Consider the following 16442-nt stretch of genomic DNA (forward strand, 5'->3'; position numbering starts at 1 on the left):
GACCTGTCCAGGTGAACCTGCCTTCACCCTGAGTCAGCTGGGATAGACTCCAGCCCCCCATGACCCTAGTGAGGATTAAGCGGTGTATAGATAATGGATGGATGGATGGATGGATGGATGGATGTGGCAATATGTTTTTGGTGCTGCAATTTCTCAGTAAAGTTCCCCGAGTGAGAAAACAGTATTTAGTTCTGAGGAGGAAACGTTTACTTGCACCTGTCTCAAGAAATTAGACCTCTGCATTTAAACTTTCCTCTGAGGGGCAGTTTGGAGGCTCGGACAAGTTAAGGTCAGCAGCAGTTTGAAAGTGCATGTTCACTGTGTGGTAAAAAAAGGAGGAAGTCTGGTGTCTCTGCAGAGGCTGAAAATATAGGGAAGGATAAAGTCAGTTCACCTCTCTTTTTAAAATAAGGAAATGGAACATTGAACCAGCTGCAGGATGGCTTCACCTGTCTGCTATTAAAGAAGTGTAAATGGTCTGCATGTATATAGATCTTTTATACTTTGGTGCTACTCCAAGCACTTTGCAATGTTGCTTCGTCACTAATGCAGAGCTTTCAAAGCAGAAATATAGAAAGAAGAAAGATGGATTCTCCCTCTAGATAGTGTTTATGTCGGTAATTTTTATCTACATGTGTCCATTTTGGCACTATAGCTGGGAGATGCAGTAAATATTTGTAGGATACCAGCTGACAGTTGTTGTTGTCTGAACAGCATAAACAGTAACAGTATATAATCTAAAGTTCAAACAGTATATCCGATACTCTGTGGGACAATCTGGATAGCCATTGCAATGATTTTTATGGCTTAAAATTACAGATGGGTAACAAATAAAGGAGAAAAAAAAATTGAATAAATGTGTAGAGAAACACAACAGATGCTTCCACACAGGTGCACTGCACAATAAAGCCATTAACATTTAATCATGCTCAAGAGGAAAAGGCAGGAACAGGTACTAAAGTGACACCTGCGTTTAAATCTATGGGGGGGAAAAAAAAACATCCATAAATAGACACAAACATTATGGTCAACAATGCACATTTGATGGCGGTAAATGCTCGTGGGTTGGTGCCATGTGAGAGGAAAAACAGAAAAGCAAGTCTTGATTAGGTGACTGAGGATGTCAGCGCAGGACGCGATCAGACTGTCGGCAAGAAAAGTCCATCGACAATTACGTAGAGAGGGAAATTATAGTGAGGTTGCAGTGCATAAACCCCTCATTACGAAGATGGAAGCACATTTGGGAGTTCAGTGGTGCAAAAATCAGAGTCGCTGGTCCTCAGAGAAAGAGTGGAAAAATGTGATATTGTCAGATGAGTCATCCTTCACCCTATTCTTGCCCAGCGCACGCCCCTGTACTGAATGCCCTACAGGGAGCGGATCTGGTGGCTCCGTTCTGACGACGGGGACATTATGCTGGCTTGTTTTGGGTCCGCTTGTATATTTAAAAAGGTAAGAGTCGCTGCAAATCAATACAAAGTTGTTCTGAGTGATCAACTTTATGATGATGAAACATTTCTATTCTGATGGGAGGATGACAAAGCCCCCGTCTATAGGGCATGGTGAGTCACTGAATGGGTTGAGGAAAATTAGATTAATTATATCCCGTGGCCTTTGCAGTCACCACTTCTCTACCTAATTGGACACCTATGGGAGATTTTGGACTGACGTATTAGACAGCGCTCTCCTCCGTCATCATCAAAACAGCAAATGAGGAAGATATCTTGTGTGCCATCCCTTCAGTAGAGATCCACAAACTTGTAGAAGCAAAGTGCACTGAAGACACTGTGGTGTAACATCTTACTGACACACTTTCTGTTGGTTTTTCCTTTAATTTGTCACCCATCTGTACTTTGCTTCATTTTTTTGGATCCTGCTGCATGTCTTGCTTGCTTAAATATTTGCGATAGTTGCAACAAAACCCTCCTGCCAGTATCTAAACAGACTTTTTATATGAATAACAGGTGGCTCAGGTCATATTTCCATTAAGACCCTTGTTTTACACCACTGAGTTAAGACAATATAAAAACACATGTTAAAAAATACTTCTGCAGACGTACACAACATAGATTTTTGTTTAATATAATGTAAATAGCCGTTTTTAATCTAACCATCACTTCTTGTGAAATGAGTTTTTTTGATTTTCTAGAGGCCCTGCAGTTGAGAGCAGTAAATCAGAGCTGTCTGTTCCAATCTCACATTTCATTACATAACCGCTCAAAGTGAGTCAGCAAAACTTGACTGTGACAAATTCTTGAAAGGATTTCTACTTTAGAGGTAAATTTTGAATCAGGAGGGCATAAATGACATTCACACCCAGAGATATATATATCCGAGGCTGTTAAGATGCTATTTAGTGCCTTGTCTGAGCACCGGGAGCACCTTTATAGCATATAGCTTGGACAGTATAATGTTGCTTTTTGACCCAAGAGAAACTACTTTGACGCTTAAACCTGAAGTCTGAATCAATTCAGCTGATGTAGGAAGACAGCAAGCACATTATTCAAAAGAACATGAGGCATTTAAAGAGGCTTATGGGGCACCATTGCTGCTGTAGAAGATCTCGCATAGAGATGGAGGAGTGAGAAATGAGATCACGGCTTCTTGAGCAGTAATGCAAAATAAAGATACTTCTGTGTTTCTGGCCTTTTTTTTCATAAATATTTATTTGGTGAGTAAAATTGCAAATTTACCAGTTGGTTGTTTTCTGGATCCAATAAAAAAAAATGAGAGCTATTTCTCACACAGCCGCTGCATTTCAGATCTGCATCTAAACAAAACGCTGTGTGACTCAGCAAATCCTCACAAGGTATTCTCTCACACTGCGATCAGGGCTCTTTGTGAGCGTGTTACCACCTCTTAAACCGGGGGTTAACGGCACCAGACTATCTGATGGCTCACAGTGGAACACTCTAAAGCGGGCTAACCTTCATTATACAACAAGCAGAATAAAACCAGCCAATATCACGAAGACGTTTTGCATTAAAAGCTCAGCTGAGGTATCACTAAGCGCTACACTGGGAGGAAAAAAAATGGCTCCACTGGTGAAAGAAGTGCAAACACATTCAAACCACGCACGCTGACTGGAGACAAGCATCATTATCTTGCATCATTCCGGTACACAATTTGAGGAACAGGCTGTGAAAAACAGTTTGATTGAATAGCAGCAGCTGGAAATGCTCACCGCAGGGTCAGAGTCATTGGCCATCACTGTGGTTACGATGGTTCCCTTGACAGCATTAGGGGCAACCATGCCTCGGTACACTGACTGGCTGAATACCGGAGAAAAGTCATTCATGTCCTGGAGAGAGATGTAACACACACAGCATGACATTAGCATGGTAAACATACAGTACATCAAGCTGCTTTTTGTTGTTTCCCACTAAATGCTAGAAATTTTGCATATTTTCATTAATAATACGCTTAATAATTTGCAAATTGACTTTGATGGTTATGTTGCTTTTTGCTCCCACTATGACTCTTAAATTACTAACTGTAGTGGATTCCTCATAGGTTTGGGAACATCTGGCCTCCACAAGAGAGAGCATTACATTGCACAACACAGTAACGACACATAAACCTGGTAATACAACCCCAGAGTCCATTAGGCTGATGCTTACACTGACTTACAAAATCCTTAAGACTGCTGTTTGACTTTGGCTGGGATTTAGAAAAATAGCAGTTTTTACTAATTAGAATAAATATAGTAGTGAGTAGAAGAAAAGGGGGCGGTGGTGAAAACCTGCGGGGTTTTAATCACAGCAGGTGTCAGCAGTGCTGGGAAACGTTTGAACAATAGTGGCTCTAATTTTCCCATAGGCTGGCTAAATTATGGATTTCAAAACTTGTTTCACAGTTGTCAAACTCAGACAAAGAGTAAAAAAACATAAGTAAACAAAGATGTTGTGAAAGGGACAGAAACAGGCGGTTTATTTTTCTACAACTTTAACGACTTGGATGTCAGAACTTTCCAACGTGAGATCACTGAACAAGAGCATTTATAGTAACTGTGCTAATGCATGCAAAAACACTGGTATGGCTCCTACATGTCCACAATACAACGGATCAGAAACTGGGAACAACAGCCAAACAAATTCATAGGGTGCGTTCTGTTATCCATACTACATAGTGCGCCAGAAAAAGGTGTATTATGTCCTAATAAGTAGCATGTGAAATACAGAATGCTATACTACGAGGTGTGTCAGAAAAGTTTCAGGACTGGTGTCATAAAAGATATATTTCAAATCCAAACTACAAGTTCTCCCCTACACAGTAATCCCCCTGGAGTCTAACACACTTCCCCAGACTTCTCTGCCGCCATGCACTCCTGGAAGGATTCTTTTGGGATCCTCCAGGCTCCATCATCACAGCCGTCTTGATGTCGTCCACGTCTTCTGAATGGGTCTCCTTGATGACCCCCTTGAGCTTTGGGAAGAGGAAACAATCCACAGGAGGTTGCTCCAGCACGGTGATGCTCTTCTAAGCCAGGAACTGTGGGATGCTCAGGGCATCGTGAGCAGGCGCGTTGTCATGGTGAAGCAGCCACGACTGGTCCTGCCACAACTCTCGCCTCGTCTTGTGCACTGAACGAAGCAAACGCAGCAGGATCTCTTTATAGACGTGCTGGTTGGTCGTCTGACGGGGCAAATTGGTAGTTTGTAGTTTGATATATATATCTTTCCTGGAACTTTTCTGACACACCTCGTACATTTAGTCTTATTTTGCAATATGCAAGTCAGAATGCTTTTCTGGACGTTCTGACCCACAGTCCTGAAGATCTGTTACAAACATAACAATGAGTTGCTCAAGCTTGAGCCAGTGAGAGCAGACAAACAGGTGATTATGCACTTCAGACTGCCACAGCAAGACAGTCGAAGATTATTATATTATGACAAAGCAGCATGCCCCAATTGTATGCACACTGCATGCAGCAGCACATATTTTCTATGGGCAGCTGTAGCACATTCTGAAAGGAAAAAGGGATTTGGAATGCAGGCATCTGTAGTGACGGTCATATAAGCCTGCGTGGTTGAGGTTGTTGGAACCGTTACATAGTCTTCATATTTGTGATGTGACCAGAATGTGCACTTTGTGTCTTACGTAGGCACAGAGAAGAAGCTAAACCGGTGCACAAATGTCACTCCACGTATTTCTAGTAACTCTGCTGTCGCTTTGTTGGGAAGCTCGCGAGCGATTTCTCAGATTTGTTATTGTCAAGTCACACAGCTGCTTTTTACAAAACAAGAAAAACAGCCCTATCTTTGTTGGTAATTTTGCCATCTATAGTGTAGAATACAAAATACTTTCACATATTGATTTCCAGATCCCTTAGTGTCATTATTTAATCAGCACAGCTTTGCTTGCCAGTGACCTCTTGTGTTTTCACATATTAGCTTCATTCACTGAGCGGTCAGACGGACATTCAATAGGTGAAGCCCACAGTGAGTTTTAGGAATGTGCTCTGTTGGACCACAAAGGAAACAATTTCAAACAGTTTATAAAAGGGAATTAAAGCCTATTGACTTTAAAATTTAAATTTGTCTCTGGCAGTGAATCGTAATTTGGTTACTGTAACTGCTCAATACGACCTAATGGTGCAGAGCCATTCACAGCAAATAAGTAGTGAGCCATCGTCTCCACCACTCCCTCAGTAGTCGTCGAAAGGGCTTCCAAGCTATTGAAAAGCTAGTTTGTTATGACACTGTGACAATGTGAGCGGTGGCACTTCGTTTTTTGTGGTTTTTTTGTTCAAGATTGGAGGCAGAGAGAAAACAGAAGTCCAGACACTGCATTAACAATACATCCCTTTAGTCATCTCTAACAGGTCAAGACTACGCTTCCTAACTTGTTATCTCTCCCTTTTCCAGCGGTCAGTCCTGCACTGCCTGCTATGCAACAATGCCAATTTATGCCCCTTCAAAGCGAACAGACACTTAACTAAAAGAGTGACATATTGACCTCACTTCTGCTCTTTATGCTTAGCCAGAGAAACCATCTCATAAACACACACCCACGCACTCACCATTATTCTGACAGTAACCGAGGCGAGTCCAGGAGGCATGATTCCCTCTGTGTCCAAGGCCTCTACAGTGAATGTGTACGTAGGTTCTGAGTCAGTCAGAGCTTCATAGTCCAGAACCTTGAGAACTGACAGCTCCCCCGTTATGGGGTTGATGTGGAAAAGCCGAGTGATCTCCTGGTCCAAGCCTTCAGTTCTGATTCGATATGTGATGTTGGAGCTCTGGTCAGCGTCTATTGCCTACAGAGAAAGAGCGGGGAGAAAGTCCGAAAATGGGAAAGAAAGTAATATTATTAATGCATTTTTTATATTTGCCAGAAGGAGAAGAATCTACATTGGCTGGAGCACGATATTTTCAACGGGTCCGTGTTGAACTGGCGTGTCTGAATCGCCCGTGGTAGTAACCTTTGTAGTCGAGCTGCTGGTCTGTATCTTATTTGTTCTTTTGCAAGTATTTTACTGTGTAGCTTCAATGAAAAAGTTCTTCTTTCAAGTCTACATTCTTCTACAAGTCACAGGGTGTCTCCAAGTGCAAATAATTCGGACTCTGTAAGACATCTCTATTACCAACCGGACCGTAAAAGGAAAACAATTTGGTCATTTCAAAGGAGACGGCTAAATTACTAAGCATATTTCTCCAGTTTCATTGACTGACCTCGCTAACAAAGCTTATGACTAATGCAAGAGGTTTAATTAACTCGGAGCATTAATCATAGGTTGCCTTGTTTTGTGTATCAAGTAACTGTAAAACAGACGTTTCAGTTTATGCCTTTGTCAGAACCCTTTGTTGAGGATTACAATAGCTGCTTTTAGCTATTCTAAGGATGTTGGCTGTGACAATATAAAACAGCATAATGTGAGAAAATGCTGCAAAAAAAGTCAATCTAATATCCTTCTTATAACGTCAAATACTTTCAACCGATAACCCCGTTTGATAACTCTTTTGTGTTGATTAAAGAACAGGGTACATTTTGCCTTTGTTACTGCACGGTGTTTGGGCAGTTGTGCTAAAGCAACATTATGCACCTATTTTACCTTCAAACAACAGCTTCACGATCACTTTGACGGTATACTGATTTGCATTAGAGAGAATGGCACCTCTCTGACACCCCTGTTCTTGCACTTTAGTGTGCGGGCAACACTTTACGGCACTATGTCACACAACACCAATTATGGGTCTTCAGTTAGCTATAAGAAGAGGCAGGCTTGGTATTCTCAGTACGGACATCACCTTAACGCTGGTTCCCACCCGCCATAAAACAGGAAAAAAAAGAAAATTCTCAATGCGGACATTACGGCGAAGGCAAAGAGACCACAATGGATGGAGAAAGCTTAAAAGAAAAAAATAGAGAGTGACCAAGCAAGAAGCCAGATGGGACGAAACCTTGGACTGGCTTTTAGTCATAGTGGAGAACGTTGTGAAATAAAAGGCCGCAAGACGGATGTGAAGCTCGCTAGTTTTTCAGTGACTAGGCCATCGCACTGGAAAGTGATAGCATCTGCTTCACCTGGCTGGTAATACAACTAGTAACACTGACTTCTACTATATACTGATGAACTGTGTTGAAGTGGCAGGCTGGAGTGGGAATTACATTTTTCTTTCATTGCTGTTAAGACGGTAAATGGTACCACACTGTGCACACAAACAAGTTTTATTCAGCTGCAGTACACGCGACACAAAGTTGCCGGTTGCCGTGGACGGTGAAATTGCTAGTTTTTACTGATGGTTGTGTTATAGGCTGTGTTCCAGTAACCTTCACAGCTAGAATTTAGAGCCCTGGTAGACTTTAAAGGTCCCATTTCGCAAGCGTTCCCCCATAAATAGATGACCTCGCTGGTTTACAAGCCATTCAGAGTTTTGGTCAGCTGGTAAATTGAAATCGAGGAACCAACAGTGGTGCTGCTGAAAATTTGGACTTTCCTGCTGTTTCCAAGGTGAGCCGTTCAAAATGAGCAGCTACCTCTCAGTCCACCAGGTTTGCTTACTTTCTAGAGCTGCATCTGCTGAATTTAAAACGTCTCAGCCACCAGCAAAGCACACAAAATCTTCTCCTGCTGGCTGCAAGAGTGAACACAAGACTCTTCATGCACTCCCAGCATGTGAGAACCAGAAGATCAAGTGAATTCATTTTTATTTTTGACGGCAAGTTACCACAGCAATAAGAAGGTCCTTATTGTTAGCGCTTTATGTGGCTAATCCGGCTTACACCTTTAGCTTTGATCGTGTGCCGACAGGTCAAAGCATGGTGGAACTTGTGAAGCTGAGACATATTCAGGGGAAACTGATTTGAAACCAATAAACAAGGACTTGTTGGGTTACAATCTTTTCATGTCACCTGATGTGCTTGAGTGCAACCTAAACTCTTGACATCTATTAGCATCTCTCCCGCTTTTTTGTGTTCGCTGGTACTACATTTTATTACAGCCAAACTCCTCATAAAGCTGGTCTCATTTTCATACATTTCTGGTTCTGTAGTCAGACATCAGAATGAGTATGAAACAGCGACTAAACGACTGCGCTGTAGATCATAAACACAGAGAGATGTGTGGTTATTATAGCCTGTCTGATACCAGGTTTCAAATGCCAGAACTGAAACTGATATGACAGTTAGATTCAATTCAAAAACAATTTATTGCCATCAAATTCAATTAAGTATAAATATATCTAACAAAACACAGTAGTTCCTATCAATTAGATTTGTCTTGTTTAAGGAATTGTGACTGGTTTTTGGACTGAGTTGGACCTTTTTCAGTTGAAAAATATATTTGTCAGAGTTTTCTTGTAGACAAATTTATAATGTGGCCTTTTTCTTTAAAAAAAAAAATCTTTCTGCACTGCACTGTTTATCATCTGATAGAGGCACATATGCGTCAAGATAAAACCAACCAATACGTTGTCCAGACAATTCATTTGTCATGATCTAGTGTTCTGGTAAGTCCTCGCTCGCTAAAAGGGCTGACTTACCCTGCATCAGGCATTTGTCCAGAAAGCTTTTACAGTGTATTGCAATGAACAACTGAAATACTTATAAATGTAACTACAACATCAGTTGCAAAATCCATCCATCCATCCATACGCTCACCTTTAACTTTAATATGAGCGTATCCTTCGGGCTGTTCTCTGCTAGATTGACGTTGTAAGTCTGTTGGGTGAACACTGGGCTGTTGTCGTCAACATCCAGAACGGTGACGGAGAGAGTTAATCTGGATCGCCGCGGGTCCACCGCTCCGTCCCAGGCTTCAACGATGAGAAAGTAGTGACCTTTCACCTTCAGAATAATAGAGATTCATGATCACACATCAGCACTACAGCTGCACCAAATGTTTATACTGTCATCTTCGCCGCTGTTTACTGCCGTCTGTTTTGTATTGCATCCGACAGGCTGACATTCATGTGGAACAAATCTGCGCGTTCCTCTGACCTCTCTGTCCAGCGGCACAGACGTTCTGATAGCTCCAGTGGCATTGATGGAAAACAGCTTCTGGTGGTTGATGAGCCGATAATGGACCTGGCCGCTTGCCCCAAGATCTGGGTCTGTAGCCTAAAACCAACACACAGGAAAAAAAAAAAACACATACACACAATCAGTAGGAAAGGAGAACTGAAGGTTTTAATCAGTTGTTTTGAAATGCACGCGGATCTTCAGGCTGCCTTGGAGGTGAGTTATTCTTGAACTTACCCTCAAATCAAGCTAAATGCACGCGCAAATCAACTGTAGGTACGTCTGTGAATGGAACTCCTTTCAATTTTGTTAACGTTTACAACTTATTTCTTCTGGAATAAAGAACATTTGTAAGTGGCTGAGTGAATGTGCATGCATGTGTGAGAGGGAGAGACAAAGTAGAATGACTCAGAGGAGAATCATCAGTCGTATTTTCTGCTGTAAGATTTCACTCAGGGACCTTTTGTTAAAGTGGTACGCGTCGACCATTCACTTATATTAACTGTGACCTTTTGACTTTGTACTGTTAACCGAACAATATTTAATCAACCTTCTTAATTAAATTTCTGCCAAGAGGGTCATAGTTACAAGGAAAAATGTGTCAGTTCCTCAGCCTTACGTCCTTATTTCCACCCTGTCTTTCTTCTGTCTTCATGTTATTGCTCCCGTCTTTAAGTTTCACACGAAAATCCCACTTTTTAGCCACTGATTTGACAAGGTGATAAAGACAGGCCTTGGAGATCTGCTCTCTCCCCCGCTGCCTCTCGGTCTCATATTTCCCCGGGTATCGGTTCTCTTCTTCCCCTTATTGCAACTTGTCCAGAGGAATTAAACTTAGTTTCCCACCAGCAGCAATTGTTAAACTTTTCCAGGCTTAATGAGACAGGGGTCTCAATTTTTACTTGGAAAAAAGAGGAGCACAGTGTCTTCTTCCCTTTGTTGCACCTCTTTCATCTGACTATCCTTCTGTATCTGCTCTGCAGTCAAACACCGGCTCCTTCTCCACATCATCTCTTCCAACTATTAAAATAAGGTGCTGAGAAGGTGACAAATTGCTAGTCGGTGTTCCTTTCACCCTGTCTGAGTGTTCATCCTGTCCAATCAGCATTCTGACTGCATTAAAATAGATGAGACCAGAGCAGAGGAAAGCAGAACAGAGGATATATTAACACGGTTTGTGTGCACGTATCTGAGTGTGCAGGGGGCTCGGGTTTGCTTAAATTGCTATTTGTCAAAGTCCCCAAAAGAAAAATTTGGGAAATGTTAAAAGTAATTGCTCCACACCTGTTCTGAGTTGTAAGAAAACCGTGTGTGCTCGTACTTGTGAGTTTGTCTTTGCAAGGACCAGTTAGAGTTTAAGACCTTGGGAAGTAGTGAGAACATTTTAGCAGGTCCTTTATTTCTGACACAACTTTAAAAGGCCGCTTGAGGGTTAAGACTTGGTTTTTATGATTCAGCGTCAGTAAAACCACGAGCACAAATTCTCTTTCACTAAAGATATTATCTTGACAACAAGGTGACATTAGCAAAGATGTAGTGCTCACTGGGGATAAAAAAATTATGAGAAAATCAATTTGAAATTAAGCTAAAGCAATTATGGAAAGCAAAAACACTGTGTGAACGACGGCGGTACAAACGGTGGCCCCTTCCGCATGCCGGTGTCCTTGGGTAAAACACTAAACCCAAAGCTGCTCGCAGGCTCTGCTACTGCTGGTGTCTGAGACGGGCGAATGGGAAGCATCGTAAAGCACTTTGAGTTTGAGCACCACAAGGGTAGAAAAGTGCTACAAAAGTGCAGACAATTTAACAAGAGTTTACAATCAGCTCTGTTTCAGCCGCTTTAGAGCAACAGTGGTTTGAGCTGTTCCAACAATCCTCACAACAACAACGTCAACATGCTGTTTACACGTATTCCATCACTTTAACACAGACCTCTTCCCCTGTTTCATCAACGTTATGTGACAGACATACAAGCGTGAGAAACTAAAGGAATGTACCAGAAGCAAAAGGATCTCCTGGTTCATTCCTTCATGTTCTCACACTTAGATGACTGTACCTCCTTGTTCACTGGCATAACGCACTCCTCCATAGCTCATCTTCAACTAGTTCAAAACTCTGCAGCAAGACTGTTAACAAAGTCCCACATCACTCCCTTCACTGGCTCCCAGTAAAATTCAGAATAAACTTTAAAATATTGTTAATTACTTATAAGGCCCTTCATGGCCTCGCCCCCATATATATATATCTGAATTATTAAATCCTTACTCTGCCAGCCGACCACTCCGATCCAACGATCAAGGCCTCTTGGTTGTTCCTCGCTCCCTTTTTAAATCTAGAGGTGACCGTGCTTCTGAGGTTGTTGCTCCTAAGCTCTGGAACAATCTGCCTGCTGTGATTAGATCTGCTGACTCTGTGGAGTCTTTTAAAAAACTGTTAAGAACCCACCTTTATAGGCTAGCCTTTCTTTAAGGTGTCGTTATCCTCATGTCTACCTGTCCTCTCTCTGTTCTCCTTTCCGGTGCTGATACTGTGTTGCATGCATGTTTGTTTAAACTAATTTTGAATTGCATCACATTAACTTTGCACTATATTTTATCAAAATTGTGTTTTTATCTTTTTGGATTATGTGAAAGCCTGTGTTTTAAAAAGCGCTTTATCAATAAACCTATTATTGTTATTATTATATACACAAGATCAGCTACTGTTGGGTCGACTGCTTCGCTCTGTGCTGTCAGCTACAGAGGCAGTGAGAGTCTTCTTCCTGAATTGGGTGAAAGCAGCTCAGCTACATTCAAAGCTACAAACCAAACCAGGGTTAATGGAGTAATGCTATGAACCAATATTGTGGAATTTTGAGCTGAAAAACTGAAAGGCAAACTCTCGGGACATGTGGGATTTTCATTAATTTGCTGAAAAGGGGTGCATTATGGGAATTTTAAAGCGAGCATATTTAGTGTTGCATCAAACCGTCCCGCGTACAATTCAGCAAAAGCAGTAGGGACAAAAAAGAAGAAAGAGGAAAGGATCTGGGTGCACTTCCTCAACAAGCCGTTTGAATAGAAGACTGAGTGCAGGGAGCAGATGGGGGACTTGGACCAAATTTAACACAAAGGAGAAAATATCATCAACTGAAAAGTCTAAGTGATACTTTTGAGCCAATGAGGGATGTCAGCTCGATTGTGATGTTAATGAGAACGTATGAAAATGCAGAAAAACTTTGAATGGTGAATCACTGAAATGACGGGAGAACAAAACGGTACGTAACAGAAATCAATGCAATTATTTAAGCATGTCAGTTCAACCGCGAGCTTAGAAATAGTCCTTTGACAAAAGAGAATCCAAATTAACGCTCATCCATGAATGAAGATCTTGAGGAGCGGCTGAAAGCTCCTTCAGAAGTAAGTAAGTGGACGTTCGAATCAAGAGATTTTATCACTAAACCAACGATGTGCGTGCATCACAATGTAAACGCTGCATGGAGCTACATTCTTAACACTGTTTGTCCAACCTCATTACTCAAGTCATATTTACGTTCCACTTTATTTGCTGTTCCGCTGTCACCACTTGCAGTTGCAGTGACCCATTTTTGCCTGTTTCCCCAATTTCGGATCATTAAAGTTTCATCTTATCTCACACAGTGACTTATTAGAATTAATGGAAATTAAACTCTGCCTTGCCAGTTTTGCGTAGACAAAGAAAGAGGAATGAAGTCCTCTTGATGTGATTTGTATTCAGTGATTCATCGCTATCTGGGGGTAAAACTGTGTTGCAAAATTTAATGGGGCATCCAGCTTTTTTGGATGATTATCGCGGGTTGTTTTGGAGAAGAGAGAGAATAAATGAAACATGGACAATAAGAGAGAGAGAGAGCGAGGGAAAGAGAGGGAAATTAAGAAAGGAGAGAAGCTGGGCAGAAATAAATATATTTAGAGGTGAAGGAAACCAGTAATGTGCACGCTCGTTCAATGTGCTGTCATTAACATTTGTGTTGTAATTGAATAAAGAAGAGAAACAGATGAGAACGCTCTCCTAAATATGAAGCTTAAGCCAAATAGCTTAGCTTAGCATAAAGAGCGCAAATAGGAGGGAACAAGCAGCATGTTCATTTTATATAATGTGGAATAATTGGAATATTTGAGTGAACAACTGCTCTGCGATTACAGAAATAGTGTGTAAGAGCTCAACATATACCCCTACATCTATTAAATCTGAATAATTACATTAGAACTTTTTTTTTTTTGCTCAGTCAGATAAAATTGAAGCGTTTACAAAATCTCCACTCGTAATTATAACTCGGATACGGGTGTGAATTCTAACAGAAACCTGTAATTACAATAATTCCAACATGATATGGACATAGCCTCGAGAAAAGCTCCCTAATTTACACATTATATCAGCAACAAGCTATTCTGGGAGCTTTACAAGCCTGTTTTTTTTTCAGCTGGAACAGTTGCCAGACAACTAGCAGTCCATGGCATGTACACTAACGAACAATCCCACAATGTCGCGTTTTACAAATTGCCAAAATGCCTCAAGAGCTAATGATGGTGTTGACCCAGAAATGACGATGATTAGGACGTGTCCAAAATCTCCATTTGGTGCCGTCTGATTAACTGAACGAGGGAGTGATTGCAGACACAAACAGAGCCGCAATCGCACACGTACACCCACTTAAACTCCTAATTGTCATTTTTACACTTTGTTTTTTGCATAGCATAAATTGAACAAGATGTAAAGTGTTAATTAGGGGGTTTTAGAGGGCATTTGGACAGACCTGCTGTTCCCAGTTTACACGCCTCAGATAACTCAGATAAGAGAAATCTGGCTTAAGTTTTAAATTTACTTTAAAATGCATAAAAGCAAATAAGTATATTTCCCTAAAATGTTAAATCATTCCTGTAAGGGACACATTTTCGCAGCTGTCAGTGGTGCTGAATATAGATTTGGGGTATTCAGGACCCTTGACAATTTCAAAATGAAATAGCAAACACAGTTAAATGTTCTGTAATTTTCCCAGCTTAGTTTTGACATGAAAAATTTACCTCTGTGACGTCAGCCGACAGAAGAAAAAAAAAAAAAAAGATAAATGGACAGCAATTTTCTCCTGCCACATAAAAAAAAAATATATGAAAAGGGTGGATATTTGATATATGACAGTGAGGTGTTATTTTCCATAAAACCTCACTTCAAACTGCCTACTGTAAAGTTGTCATAGCACAGCATTTTAGGAACTGGATTAAATCCTTTCCATAGAAGGGTGGATTAATCACCTGGTGTCAAACATATTGATGACTGCGGTTCCCGGGGTTAGGCGCTGTGGAAAGTGTGCGTACATGTGCATGACTTTCTCTCAGCCTTTATCCTCCTCCTTCTCCTCTATTCTTCCTGCTCGTGTCTTATCCCTCCCTCACTGTCTTTCTCACTGTTCCCTCAACATAATTACGCTGCCAGACAGCTAAAAGCCAGAAACACAATAGAATTAATGTCTCAGCTGCCTTACGTCTGTGGCTTTTCAACACACGCTGGAGAAAAAAAAAAAAAAAAAAAGGCAGCTTGCAGCCTTGAATACGCGCTCTCTATCTCTACAATCAGCAGCTCTGCCTTTCGTGTTCAGGTGCTCATATACCCTCTTTCCTCCAGTTTCCCCCCATTTTTCTTTTTTTTTTGGTCTTCTTTTTTTCATCACTTTCACACCTCCACCTCTAATTTAATTCCTAGATATGGTAAGAGAAGAACCTGCAACTGAAACTAAATTACAGAGAGGGTTTTTTTTCACCTGTTCCTGAGCACATTTCTTTTTGCTGCACTCATAAAACCATATAGTCAGGTATTACAGCGGTGTGGGGGTCTTTTATAAGTACGTTACACATCCAAACCAGCCATCGCTAATAATCTCAGACCTATATTTTAGTCTTAATGGGTGTGTGAGTGCTTCTTTATTTGCCATTTCAGCTTCTGTCAGCTCCGTTTCCCATCAGGCAACACACCACACCTGAACGTTGGTTTAGTGAAATCTACTTTTCTGCAGGAAGAAGACATACAAATGTGTATTTGTGGTTCTTTTACTCTTTTGTGGCTCTCCAATCTGATGTCAGAACCATTATAAATGGTCATGAGAGAAATCTGAAAGGTTGCAGATTGATAATAAAGATATTTCTGCTCCAAGAAACCATTAATTTTTTTAGGCTTCCCTCTTGATCAAAATGGATTTTTCACAGTGAAACAGCATATTGAAAAATGGAAATGTGATTCAACACGCTATTAGTATGAGGGGAGTATAAACAGCATGGAGAGAGATTGATATAGTCGACTTTCTAAAACTTTCGAGGTGTTTATGAGTCAATATAAAAACCATTTACAGCAAAAAAAGTCTTTTTTTTTGCAGCGCATTTCTACTTACAGTACAGTGAACGTTATCAACCATGCTGTAGGGACAGGCAATCATGCCACAAACAGCCCAACACACTTTTTAAACCGCAGCAGACGATTTCACTGATTCGCTCCCCTGAAAGCGTGAAAATCAGCAAAATCATCTGGTGTTGTTTTTTTGGACGGGAAGAAAAGCCTCTCGGTCCTCTTTGGCACACGGCTGCTTAACCCTGCAGCTGAGGGATAAAGCAAAAGCGTAAACTGATCAAGAGGCACTTTGGTGTGCAGCTACTTTGATATGGAGCATTTGATTTTCAAGCTATGCGTCACATACTGTCCTGTTGATTCAGCGCAAATGTCATGAGATAAGCATCGAGAGCAAGTGGTACTACAGCAAACTCTGTGATGGAGTGTCATCGGCGTTACAGCAAAAATACTTTCAGGTAATCCATCATCCGTTTCAGAAAAACTCTCTCAGGTATTTGCTTCCATCTCCCACTTCATAGTGCAAATAAAATAGGCTTAAATGATGCAAAGTCAAATGTAAACCCACTTGTGATCCAGTTTCTTTCTCTTTGTATTTACATACGCACTACAGCCGCGCTCACAGA

The 16442-nt window shown here is 41.1% G+C and overlaps 1 protein-coding gene across 1 annotated transcript in view; it reads right to left on the minus strand.

Annotated features, from left to right (window-relative positions):
• Positions 1-16442, minus strand: part of LOC103365004 (protocadherin-15-like) — a 182062-nt gene that overhangs the window by 74843 nt on the left and 90777 nt on the right. The window contains exons 20-23 of the mRNA XM_008292325.1: positions 9442-9561; positions 9103-9288; positions 6023-6259; positions 3185-3301 (exon numbers count right to left, since the gene is read on the minus strand). Coding sequence (XP_008290547.1) covers positions 3185-3301; positions 6023-6259; positions 9103-9288; positions 9442-9561 — 660 coding nt within the window. The remainder of the gene's footprint in view (positions 1-3184; positions 3302-6022; positions 6260-9102; positions 9289-9441; positions 9562-16442) is intronic.

The sequence above is a fragment of the Stegastes partitus genome, unplaced genomic scaffold (genome assembly GCF_000690725.1).
Source record: "Stegastes partitus isolate 25-593 unplaced genomic scaffold, Stegastes_partitus-1.0.2 Scaffold802, whole genome shotgun sequence".
Taxonomy (NCBI): Eukaryota; Metazoa; Chordata; class Actinopteri; family Pomacentridae; genus Stegastes; species Stegastes partitus.